This window comes from Dermacentor silvarum, chromosome 6 (assembly GCF_013339745.2).
Source record: "Dermacentor silvarum isolate Dsil-2018 chromosome 6, BIME_Dsil_1.4, whole genome shotgun sequence".
Lineage (NCBI taxonomy): Eukaryota > Metazoa > Arthropoda > Arachnida > Ixodida > Ixodidae > Dermacentor > Dermacentor silvarum.
The window spans coordinates 128,339,618-128,352,422 of NC_051159.1; the positions used below are offsets into that span (position 1 = coordinate 128,339,618).

General features: G+C 51.9%; 1 protein-coding gene across 5 annotated transcripts in view; it reads left to right on the forward strand.

Moving 5' to 3' along the window:
- The window catches only part of LOC119455962 (sodium/potassium-transporting ATPase subunit alpha), a 129,410-nt gene that overhangs the window by 85,220 nt on the left and 31,385 nt on the right, over nt 1-12,805 (forward strand). For 3 of the 5 annotated variants that reach the window (XM_037717515.2, XM_037717514.2, XM_037717519.2), the window contains exons 2-3: nt 11,427-11,570; nt 12,377-12,436. In XM_037717515.2, coding sequence (XP_037573443.2) covers nt 11,427-11,570; nt 12,377-12,436 — 204 coding nt within the window. Of the gene's footprint in view, nt 1-130; nt 161-6,973; nt 7,213-11,426; nt 11,571-12,376; nt 12,437-12,805 lie in introns of those variants that run through there. The other 2 variants (XM_037717517.2, XM_037717516.2) reach the window with 2 other exon arrangements.

Here is a 12,805-nt window from a genome sequence, read left to right on the forward strand (position 1 = left end):
TGAACCACCGCATGTGCGCTCAGCTTTCATTGGTGCTTTTCCTCGCTCGTCGCAAGGTGTCGTGTGTTTGATGTCTCTCGCATAAAGAGCGGCAGGATCTCGTGGCCGCCGCGAGTCCCTATATCCGCCGTGGGCTGTGCAGGATATGCAGTCTGAGAAGGTACGCCACAACGGCTATATGCGCCGTGCTTTTTTTTACCTCGCCTGCCGCCGATATTCTTTCCTTCCCGTCCTGTGTTTTGCGAACGCTACATACTTCCCGTTCTCGGGTTATCGAACGAAGCGGCAGCCCAGCTGTGACAAGCTTTCCGTACTTCCAGGTGAAATCTGTTCCTTGTGTTTGCCGATTTAGGCGGATGTATACTAAATTCCGTGCGTTTATGCCGGCTCGAAATACTATCGGTGCGTATAGTTTGCGAACGACGCCTAGCCGAAAACGCCGAGTTGCAACATCGGTGCCGTTCAAGTTTTCTTGCCTGACGCTTTCATCTCCGCTGTATATAGTCGTTTCCTCCGTGGTCGTGCGCTAGAGATAGATCACTTGAGCTTTGGCGGGCCTGTCAATACATGACCTTCACTGGCGCTGTTTCGACCGCCACATCCTATAGGTTCAGTGTACCGCTTATATCTATAGCATCCCCGCCGCGTCTGTGAAATGTTCCGAAATTTCACGCCCATGTTAAAGATGATTGTGATATCCACCCTTTGCAACGGGTTGTTAAGTGTCCCGATGTCACGCGAATGCCGCGACATCTGTAAGTGAAGTTTTCAGCTTGCAGATTAGCCCTCAACTATCCCCATGCGCAAAGCTTGGTTCCTCCTCATAATGAACTGCACTGCACATGGCGGCATCTCTTCCGTAACTCGCGCCGCGCCCCTTAACATGTCGTTTGTATACCGTATTCTTACCGCGCATAAGGCTGGCTGTATTAAAAGGGGTTAGCGTGTTGTGTTGCATTGCTCGCCGCTGGTTAGATATACTCTATAATGCCAATATATATGGTTGCATACAGGCGCTTGACACCTATCGACTTGATTTCTCTCGTTTATACGCGACCTGTAAATCCCGGCCCGGCGCGTCCTTCGCCTGACTCGCACATCTAATCTGCATCTGCTGTTGCTGCTTTCTTTTTATTTTCTATTTTTTCCTTCACTGGAGGCCTGTTTTGCGCAAGCGTCCTTCGTGCGTGCAGGTATGCGTGCGGCCCCGAGTGCTGCTGTTGCAGATGAGCAACCGGCCGCAAATGGGTGGAATTCTTTCGAGCCGCGCGGAAAATCCTCCGTTGCTGCGGCCATGCTATACAGCTGTGCCTAACGTCAGTATGCTATATGTGAAAGCACGTAAGCGTCCTTCGCCCGCGACGCGATGCACGATCGCGCGCGGTAGGTATCGAGGATTTACGCACGCGATCTGCGCGTGATCGGGTGTTTGGGAAACGCGAACGTGCTGTACGTGCATTGATCAGCGAAATCATCCAATTCCAAACGCTCGCGCAGACATCGCGCCATTGCTTTTCCGAGCCTTGAAGAAGGGACGTGGGCGTAGAGGAGACGTCGCCGGCGAGCTGGAGCTTTCTGGCCGTATTTCAGTAGAGGCACGCGCCTGTGCTTCTTTCCGGCTACCCCGTCTGTGGTCGAAGATGTACTGCACGGCCGCTACCCTGCTCGCCGGTGTCACTGAGCGTTATTTTTGATGCGAAAGTGGCAAATGGCTCATCGAGTGAAAGAGCCGGCGTCCGTCATCTGTAGCTGCGAAACGGCAGGTAAATTCCCATTGGCTGCGACGCCACGTCACGAGTGTGCCTCGTCGGAGCAGAACGGGCGAAAGGGAAACTCCTGCGAGCCGACTTTGTCCTTGTTCCCTCCACTTTCGAGGAATGTCAGCAGTATAGCGTCAAGCTGTTCGTTCGGCAGCGACGGTTGTGATTATTGAGCTAACCGCATTCAACTGAGGCCGCGGCCGCATGCATTCTGATCAGCCACGGAATAACACTGCAGTACCCCGCACTGTGCCGAACCGCCAGGTCGCGGGTTTAATTACGGGTAGCGTCGTGACGGAGGCGGAATATACAAGAACCACTCTGTACTGATATATCGATGCAGTATATATTACCACGCGTACATTTAGATTTTCGGCGGTAACCGTTTTTCACCGGGTTTCGAGCTCTGCCATTAAAGAGAAAGACCCCATAACTCGCGCCTTTGACGATTACTATTTCTTCACCCTCACAGTACGACGTGACAATGAATCCACGTGACGCAGAGACGGCCCCCAACCGTGCATACCCCTCTTATTTATTCCCCGGTTGTTTGTAAGTCGTTTACACCGCGTCTATTATTACACATAGGTACTCGAGAACACTGCTTCTCCTCAGCCGTTTCGTTCGGCGGAATGTAATCGCGAAGGAAGTTGCACTTTGTCACTGTTGTTTCATTCGCACCACGTGCGCCTGTTGCCAGCGCAGGAAGCGTGGCATGAGCTCAGCCGAGCCGAGTCCTTCCGTTGCTGGCTTCCACCTTGCTTCGCCCACGGAGCGCTCGCGCGTCTGCCGTCAGCGCTCCCGCCGCGTGGCCTCGGCTATCGCAAGACGCGATTCTCCGAAGCAACCCCCCCCCCCCCCCCCCCCCCCGTCGTGCCTCTTTTCCACGTCTGAGAGCAACGCTGAAGTTTCAAAGCTGATCGGCAAGCTAGGGGTCCCGGCGCTATATCCTTGCCGAGTTCGCTATAGGGCTGTCTGCACTCTGTGTATTTTGCAATGTGCTTTCTCCGCACAGAATGTACTGGCCCGTCGTCGCGGCGTGGTCAAACCCCAGGGGGTTTGTCATCGCCTCTCTGGTGCGTGGAGTACAGGTGGGCGTGGGCGTTGTTGAGCTTAAGTGCGAAGCGCAACCTCCTGTCCGCGCTGTGCTTCACTGTATAGCGCTAGGACAGTTCACGCGGCGAGGTTGAATTCTTTGACCCTACGGCCTGACTCCCACGTTAGCTCTTTTAGCTTTGGAGTGTTAAAAAAAAAAAATCTCATTGAGAGAGTAAATTGACGCTATGCGGAAGTTGTGGCAGTCGCTAGGCAACGACTCTGTCTTTTCTGCATCTAGCGGGACAGCGAGTATTTCCGGTGGCGGTAATCTGTGTGAAATCGAAAGAGCCGGCCGCTCGCACTCTTGTTTGCAGGGAGCCTTCGTCGCCAATATGCGCATTATACAACTAGTTTATATATACACATCATATGGTTTCTTTGGCGTATATGGAATACACGTTCACGTCAGAAATAACGGAAGCACGTGCGCACACAAGGCACTGTGTGTGGCGTAACTGCGACAAGGCAAACAGGAGAGGTAGCCAACCTTACTCAGCCTGATTAGATTCCTCATTCGACCGACTGATCGAATAAGCGTGCCCCCCCCCCCCTCCCTCTGATCTCCCCGGCCTTGCCCCAGCGTACGTTCTTTTTTACAGCGCGTAACAGAATAGTCAGCACGAGAAAAAAAGAAAAGAAAAAAGAAAAGGCAAATCCCCAGGCAATAGCATCCGTAGCGCATGCATTCACACACCGGAGCCCAGGGTAGTGCTGTGTAGTGCAGAGACTCCGACAGCAGCGCGGCACTCTCCGATGATTAAATTCGCAGCGGCTCGGCGTCGGCCAGCCGATCGGCGCGCTCATTTGGCACAACCCGCCATTAGAGACAGGAGACCTATGCCCGCTCTGGCGTTTCCTATAGTTGCATGCAGCATAAGGTCTGCTGCGATCGGCGCTCTCGCTTCAGCTAGTGATGACGCATACTTCCCAATGCGTGCAATTGTGTAAGCTTATAAAGCTCTCGGGCTTGGTATATAGTAACAACGACCCCCAGAACTAGTTTCTATATATATATAGCGCCGGACTCTCACGGTGTGAAAAGTCACGTTTAAAATGGATACTACCCAAACTTCAGCTAATCTTTGTGCGGAATGATTACGAAGGTGGAGTGCGAGATATGTGCACACACTTGCTGGACACTGTACGTTGCGCTTTAAACCGCAGTGTAGTTTGTGAGGGTTTCTTCTGGTTTGTTCGTCTCCCTTTCTTCTCGTCTTCTCGCGTTGTACGCCTTCGAAAGAAGTCCATTTCAAGGCCACACAAAGTTTCAAAGCACCCCTCCAACTCCGCTATTTATAGCCGAGTGGCGCGGTGTGCCTCGGACGTTGTCGTCCGTCGCTCATTGGACGGGCCGCGCGGCTGTAGCCTTCGTAGCCCAGTGCGCGGAATTTGCATTACCAGAGAAACAATGTATGTCGAAGGCGGCAGCAGCAACGCAAATGGCGCGCTCGGCAGGCCGTGCGCGTCGTATGCCTTCCCGCAAAATTCCGCTTGGTTCGCGCGGCTCATTTGTCGGGCGACCGTGCGCGGTGCGTTTTCTTTTTTCTGCGTGTGCCGTTGGCTCCACCGCCAGGCAAGGCAGGCCATCGATATTCATTGCTTTCCGGGCGGCCCGCGTACTCCGCCCCGCGTGCGGTGTGTGGCATAGCATCATTTCTGTCGAATGAGGTTTCTGGTGGAGCGTGCGGCGGCAAACTGTTCAGACAAGCTCTGTAGCCGACCCGTCTCGGAATGTGTGTACGTTGAAGGGGCGACTGCGTCCACATAGACGGCAGCAAAAACATGGCACAGCAAAAAAAAAAAAAAAAAAAAAAAAAGGAAAAAAAAATTAGGCGCCGTCCTTGCTGTGTCTTGTTTCTGTTGCTGTTTATTCCCGCATAATTATGTGCCAACCGGTTCCAGTACACACCATCCTAAAGTGGCGACTGATTACCGAATTTTATTTGCAAAAAAAGAAAACCATTTTGCATCGCCGAACTTTTCGACAACTTTGACTTTCCGTCGCTCGATCCACATAGACGCGCATATTGTACTTCATTTATTTATGTTTTTAGTGACAAATTTGATACGTGCACAGTACAGTATTCACTACCCGAGTACATTTGCGTGGCAGCGGGAGCCGGAAAGAAAGCTGCGTATACCAGCAGCTTGACGTAGCCCTACCTCCCCGCAAACCAGGGAGTAACATCAATAGCGCAGTCATGTGCTCGTATTCTCCTTGTCTGTGTGCGCACAGTAAGAGGAGCATGTAGTCGTCTCACTGCTCGTTCTGTGACTGGCTTTAGGTTGGGAATTCAGAGCTGCACTCACGAGCGCACGCTCAACCGGTGGCTGTGCCCGTTGTGATTGCGATCTTTGCGTGCACACGATTGGGCTCGTGTGACGCGGAGTAACGTCTGAACTCGGGTCCGGCTTAAACTGCAGATTCTGGTTGGGCTAACCCTTAACGTGCGTGCCTTTTCTTCCGCGTTTTACAGTGATACTTTTGTTTGAGTTTACCTCGATAACACTTGCCGAAAGACGACAATATACTCAACTGGGCGCAGTCTTGTGGTGCGAAACCCCATAAAATTATTCGCCTTCTCACTTATGTGAGACGTAGAACCTCAGTTGCTTCAGAAGTCCTTCTCAGTTGTACTGCTTAGTTCATTCCGCCCCAGTTTCTGAAAGATAAATTAACGGTATAGCTTCGTAAGTACAGTTTCTTACCCTCTCCCCGAAGAGACAAGCGTATTGTGGAGGTCGAGGAGGAGCATACGTCAGGCGTGTCCGTTATCAGAGGCGTGAAATACCTTTGCGGCAACGCCGCGCAGGCGTGCGAGCTTATGCGACGCCAGCGAGGCGCACGAAGACGTCGTTCCGCGGATTCATGCATGGGAGACGCGACGTCGACCGGAGATGCGTCGTTGCTTATCGGCGCCCACTATACACTGTATAGCAGCTGATAAGGAGGTGCGAGGACAGTGACGACGTCCGCGATGCGTGCCGCTCTGCTTTGCATGGCGACCCCGCGGAACGCCGCGACGCTGTTGCGTCGCTCGGCGTTCCTTATATGACCTGCGATATACGTTATTGGGCTATAGTTTCTTCTGCCGTGTGAATGAGTTAAAATCTTTCATTCAGGAAAGGATGACTTATGGCGGCCCCTGTTTCTCTGGCGCGACATGGATCTTCGAGTCCATATACCTATTATACATCGCACGACCGCTGTCTGTGCGGTAACATCTTTTTGGGCTATAGTTCCTGCGTAGCGATTGAACAAATCTCTTTATAGCAGAGTCGGGCATGTTCTGGTTAAGTTGAGTGGCGTCAGTACACAAGCTTAGGTTGTCGAACGCTTGCGGCCACAGTGGATCGTCCTCGTAGATAGTGCGTGTATAGGGAATAACACGCAGGCAGTGTGTGGGCACACAACGTGCGTTTATTGCAGTCGCTGAATGAGCTCGTCTGTTTCAATTCGCGCTCGCGTTGTTCGGAGTTTCTCTCGTACCTCCGAGTTGCGAGATAATTTTTGTTTAACTCCTAATAAGTGCTTAGGTGTCCTCTGATTTTTATCGCTCTTGAGTTCTTGCGAGGAAGCTTTGCAGCCACCCCCCTCCGCGCGCGCGCGCGCGCTGTCAGCATCGGTCGGGTAGCACTTCACTCCCCGCACCGGTTTGCCCTCCCTAATTCCCTTCGCCTATACCTGCGCAACCTGTGCAATGCCTCCTGTTCTGAGGCCGATTAGATTGGGAGTGTTGCGCTGCTGTCCCTCTTGAGAGGTTTGCGCTAACGATGTCTCCATTCTCGGTGTGACGTATTTTCTTCCACTCGATGCGTTTCGACGAAGAGATGAAAGGGGGCTGGGTGGAAGTAGAGGGAGGGAGCTAGGGGAGGAAGGAAAGCCGTGGCGGCTGTGTAATCGGAGGCGAGGAGGGATTTGAGGGTGGGCGAGGCTGATAACGGAGATGGGAGTCGAGACGTACAGCCGAGTCCTGCCGACGTCGTCTTGTGCCCCGTCTGTCGATAAGAGGTGGGGGGAGCGCAATATCTTCTCCTCCTTCCCATCTGCCCGCCGCCGTACGTAGTCTGGAGGGGGGACACCGGCGGCCTCTCGGGCGCTTCAAAGAGCGGGTCGCCGTCTTCGTCGGCGCTTAGAACGGTCGCGACCTCGCGGCCGCCATCATCACTCACTCATCGTCGCGGAAGCTCGGGAAGTTTTGTGTCTTCGTCCCTTTGGACACCGTGCGTGTGTTGTGCGCGTGGTTTCCTTCCGCGGCGGTTGGTGTTTATTCGGGACTCGAGGGGAAAAGAAGACTCCGTTGCGCTGGTTTTATAGGAACGTGACACGGGAAGAAGCATGGCCGACGACAAGGTATATACGCACCGTTTGTATACTCTGTGCCGCCGTTTGGCGAGTGTTTGTTGCGGTGTTCGCGGAAGAGTTTCGCTGGCTTGACGGCAGAGAAGCCGCGGTAGTGTGGACACTGTAGGAACGCGCACCGTATTAGCAAAGACCAGATACGACGCTAGTGTCGCTTGTCTGGGGGAAAGAAAAGGAAACGATAGGATGGTCTCTCGTGAACTCGGCTGTAACGTCTTTATATTGCAGAGAGATTTCTTGGCACGTGCCCTGACATACCGAAGAATGCTCTTATCTCTGCGTGCGTTTTTTTATCAACCGCAGATGTTGTTTAGTGAAGGCGACGGCACACGTTCGCTTAATTATTTCCGCGCGGTCCGCCGCGCAGTTGATATGCAGTAGCCGGTTTTCTGATTAGCGTTCGCGACATTTTAATCTCAATGTCCTCTATTGACCTGTAGATCAGGATGATGCTCGATAATGGCGACTTAAATTTCGCCGTTTTCACCCCCCCCCCCCCCCTAAACTAACCCAACAATATTTTTAACCTCCACCTATTTATCATTAGCGGCGCACTACCGTCGGTTGCTTCGCCACCGCGGACACGCCTTCTTTTCTTGAGCACACAAGAAATCTGCCCCCGTTTTGGTCGCACGACCGACCGTGTGATACGTGCTGCTGATAAATATGGCGGAGGTTTGCGTGCGTATCTTGAGCCGCCATGTTTAGCGGGGTTGCGTTTCTTTTTCTGATATGCTCGCTTCTCACTCTGCTTCCATCTGGGACGACGCTGATGAAAATAGGATATGCGTTTTGTGCTCCTCGTCGGTGCAATCCTTAAACGGAATTGTTTCTCTTTGTACTTTCACATCTGTTTGTGTTATGACCCACTCCTGCCTAAAGCCCTATAGGAGAGGTCGGCAGTACTCCTGAAATAAATAACAATGAATAAAGCAGCCGCTCACCGAATACAAGCTTACCGAGCTGCATTTTTAGTTTCGCGGTGTCCGTTATCTTGATCAGCCGTCGAGATGCTTTTGCACTGCTCGAGTTTCGCTGCGTCGTGGGATCATCGAGTTCTGCTGCGTAGACTTTTATTTCGCCGCCCTTGCTGCTAATTTCTTTGAACCGGTTTTCGTCGGAAAGCTTTCTCGCCCTGGTTCGGGTGCTCGTGGTCCACTGCTTTCACGATGTCAAGATCGCTGCTCAATCTTGCTTGTTTTCCTGTACATTTAACTGTTGCTCAGTGCGTGATATTGAGGCAGGAAATACCTAAAATTGCATGGCCTTTTCGCGAAGACAAGCCGCACCAAATTTTCAGGCTTATCGTGGCTAGGTTCGCCTGCGAAATTCCTGGCTTTCCTGCTTGCGAAATTCCTGGCTTTAAACTGCTTGATTCGGGTGTGACGCATTCGATAACCGTGATATGCCGGGGGTCTTCGACCGTGTTACACGTTGAGTTGCTTTTCCACGGGGTCATTTTTTATTCGCCGTCTCAACATCGGCGTTTGCGGGAAACCATACGAATTCTGGCACGAAATGCTATATGGCAAATTCGCGCGCTCGATCAAGCAATGCCGCCGCAGCGCGAGGTGGGTCTTTTTTAGCGTGACCTAGTTTCGGCCCCGAGCCGGCTGTTATGGGCGGTGCTTTACCCCCTGGGAACCGAGGGCACGGAAAAGAGAACGAAAAACAACAATGAAACAATACAGATCACGCTCGGACGTCGCGACGGGTGATGCTAGGTGAAATTAAGTTCGCGTATAGCGGGCAAGCTGGCGCTAATTGTGTTAATCTGTTAGGGGAATAAAATAACAAAAAAAAAATGACTTCGTCTGTCGCGGGTGCGGTGATGCGAACAGTGCTGCACAGACCAAGTGGTGAGAGAGGTGGGAAGGAGGGAGACGTGTCCCGTCGTTCGGGACCGGCAGCGCAGCAGCGGCGCTGGCGACCGGGGGCGGCGGTGCGGCCCAGAACCCCGGGGTCCCTCGCCCGCCCCCGTACCCAAGCCTCTTCGTCCCTCAGTACTGCCGTGCGAGGCCGGCGCCGCGGCTGCTTATTGATCGCGCAGTGGGGCTGGCTGCCCCCCACCCCTCTCCTCCTCATCTGCGTTCTCCCTCCACACAGCCGCCGTCTCGCCTCTTTTCGCGCCAGCCAAACTCAGACGTCGGAGACCGCGGGCGAGGACCACGGGCGCCAAGTGGTAGAGGTGAAGAAAAAAGGGGGGGGGGGGGGGTGCAGGGTTGATGAGGGTGGGGGAGGGTCATGGCGCTAGTGTAGCTCACTGCGCGACTAGCGGGAGCGAGGGGTGCAGACGGCTGTCGGTACAGGGATGACCTAACCACTGTATTGTCGTCTACCTGTACCGTGTACCGCTGTGTGCGTGCGAGTTCACGACCGCCGCCACAGTGTGGCGGTACAGCGCCGGCCGGGTGCCGCCGCTGCTACTGCTGCCGCCGCGTGCGTGCATTGCATGTAGACGGGGTGGTGTAACCGCTCCCGTTTTGAACAGCCCATTGGCAGAGGTATAATGATGGACGTGGATTTCGTCACCAGCGGCAACAAAAGTATTAGCGACATTGTCGGTTTGGTCGCAAATGCTGTACGCAACGGCAGCTGTGACGAAGGGTGTATCTCTCTCTCATTGGTGATGCGCTTCGGCTGCGCTATTATATATAGGCTCGCGCATGCGCGTGCTAGTCGGAAATGCGCGGGATTTCGAAGTATATTGTATTTATTGTTCTGAGCTTCTAGTTTGTGAATGATCCACTATGCGAACACGTAACTCAACGTGTTTGGCATTGGGTTTTACTTGTTGACATACCACATCAGCATAAGCTGTAGAGCCCATGTGTTGGAAAGCTGTGATCAGAATATCTGCACGAAGCGTTAGAATTCATGCAAGGGCACGCCGGCCACGTGTCGCCCCAACCTCCCCCATCTAGAAAAAAAAAAAAAAAAAATCCTGGCTACGCCATTGCAAATGACCATTTTGCACCGTTGTTCGCGTGGTTATAAATTACTGTTCTTTAATGCTTCTCAAGCTTCTGGCCAGTCTGAACCAAGCGTACCGGTTGCTGCTGCATTACAGGCGCATTTGACTCCCTCTTCACGTTTTCGCAACATTTTGCATTTCTTTTGGCCTGAAGAGAAGACCGAGGCGCTTAAAAGGCCGCGGGTCTTGGCTGGCTGTTCCATACAATATATAGGCAGACGCACACTTAGATAGGGTTGACGTCAAGTCTTTTAAGTGCGAGGCGCACTCAGATAGAGCTATCTCTTTCAAGTGTCATCCACAGTGGAAGCTGGGTCCGGTGTTGCCTCGCCCGTAGCCTTACGTAATCGTCGAACTCTCTCGCAGTTTGGTTCGGCGCTGCTGCTGTTTCGCCCGCGGGCCTGACTTTGACTTCGTGCGCAAACATTCATTTGCGCAAGCCCCCTCTCGTGTATTCAAACCTGAACACCGGGCTCGCGCAAGCGGCCGGGCCTCTTGAATGACTCTTCCGAGCTGTTTGTTGACAGGGTGAATGTCGTTTCTTTTGGCGGCGTGCGTGCTCGTCGGCTAATTATAGTCAGCGTCAACCTAAGAATGTCGTGTGCAAATATACACCGCTGTACAACTCAGAGAATTTGTATAGACGCGCCAGCCAATTACGTTCGTTCTGTTTCCGTGACTTCAGGGCGGAGGCGAGCTTAATTCTTTCAATATCGGCGTCTTGGAGAGCTGTGTTTAGGTGCTCAGAGAGCAGGTGTAGCGCTGTTTTGTGGACTGAGTTAATATTGAGCTCTTGGGTTGTCACGGGCTATATGTCACAGGGCAAACTTCGTAACAATATTCTACCAGTCTAAGTTAATGTTGCTCTTTCCCTTACAAAATAGTTATGGAAATGGTGTTGCGTTTTTTATGGTATTTTGTTGCATTCAGATTCCGTAGACTTCCTCTGGGAAATGCAGTTGAATTCCGGGATGCATGACTTTTGCAAGGTTCATTGTCCCGTGACGTTCGCCAGCCCCCTATATTATTATATCATCATTATCATCACCGTGCGTCCTGCAAAAGACGATATGATCAATAGATTTTTTTTAATCATTTACGTGTTTTTGTCGCGCTTGCCTTAAAGAAAAAAAAAAGCGCATGCCTGTTCGCTCGCGTCTTCTGATCGTCGCAACCACGTCGTTCAGAGCCGTTTCCCTGAAGCTTGTGTCCCTCCTCCTTCTCTGTGCAGTATGGACGAAGCGACAGCTACCGGGTTGCAGTTAACCCGAGGGTTCCAGATGACGGCCGGACACCAGACGGGCGGCCTAGGGCTCGGCGGAAGGCAACAAAGAAGGAACAGGACTTGGATGACCTCAAGCAGGAAGTCAATATGGTGAGTCACTCCTTTGCATCTTGGCGTACCCAGGACGTCATCAATGTGAAACACTGTCCCGCGTCGACCGGGCCTTGCGACGGCCTCCGCCAGTAAAGCAAGCCCGCTGTGGTGCAGCGGAAATGAGGGTGCCATCCGGGACATCACTTAAGCGACCGCGTTCGTCTGCGTTGTAGTCGTCAACGGGGGACGGCTGAGGAATGCGCAGTCGCCGCTTTCGGCGGTCACGACATGTCGTGTGGAAAGACTCGTTATAGGCCGTAGTTGGCGATGAGTTCGCTTAGGATACCCTCTTGAGAAACGGCTTTCGCGCCGCTTACGATGGTCAAAAGCAAAAGGAGCGAGTTAAATGTTTACACACACTGGGGCTTGCCGTTTATGAGGCCAGAGGTTGGACGATTAGAAAAAAAAAAAAAAAAAAAAACGAGAGAGAAAAAAGGCGGCTTGAAGGAAGCTTTGCAGACCGATCGATGGATCGGAAGAATACGATATGAAAAGCTAAGATACGATAAGATTGCAGTACGCGGGTGACTGTGTGGCAAATGTGCATAGCATGCTATTCTGATTAAATCGGGTTGGTTTTTGACTATGCCATGTTTCACTGCACTGCTTGCTATGCAGTGAAGGTTAGCCGTTGTTGTCGAAGGCACGATGTTGGTCGCGTCGTTCGCTCACCATGTAGCACTGCCGTGATGACGTTCGCTTTACCATTTCGTTCGAGTGAATATAGTAGGTACTGAAAGTGTGATTATATTGCTTTCTGACTTGATGATGTCTTTTTAACGCTATCTCCTGTTAATTTTCAGGATGAGCACAAAATCCCCATCGAAGAACTTTATGCACGACTTGGCACAAATCCAGCCACAGTGAGTATTTTTTTTTTCGCTCCAGGAGAAGCTTGAATATTCACTGATGTGAAGTTATTGTCGCCGCAAGTGCAAATGCAATTTTGATATAAGAGCAGCTTGCTGTATTCTTAGTTTCTGCATGCATTCCAGTAATTCCGCATATTTTCCGAATAGTTCTTCATGAACCGATGAAGCTTCCTTATCACTTATCATTGCCGCAAGGAAAGGTAAAAGATACGGATTTATTAACTTTGTACGCAGCACATAGGGATGTAAGGAGATTAACACCTTTGGCTAGTTTTTAAGGTGTATTTTCGCTTTGATGTTATAATGGAACTGTAAACATTAAATATACCTACATTTTCGTTGACGTAGCGAAGCCACTAA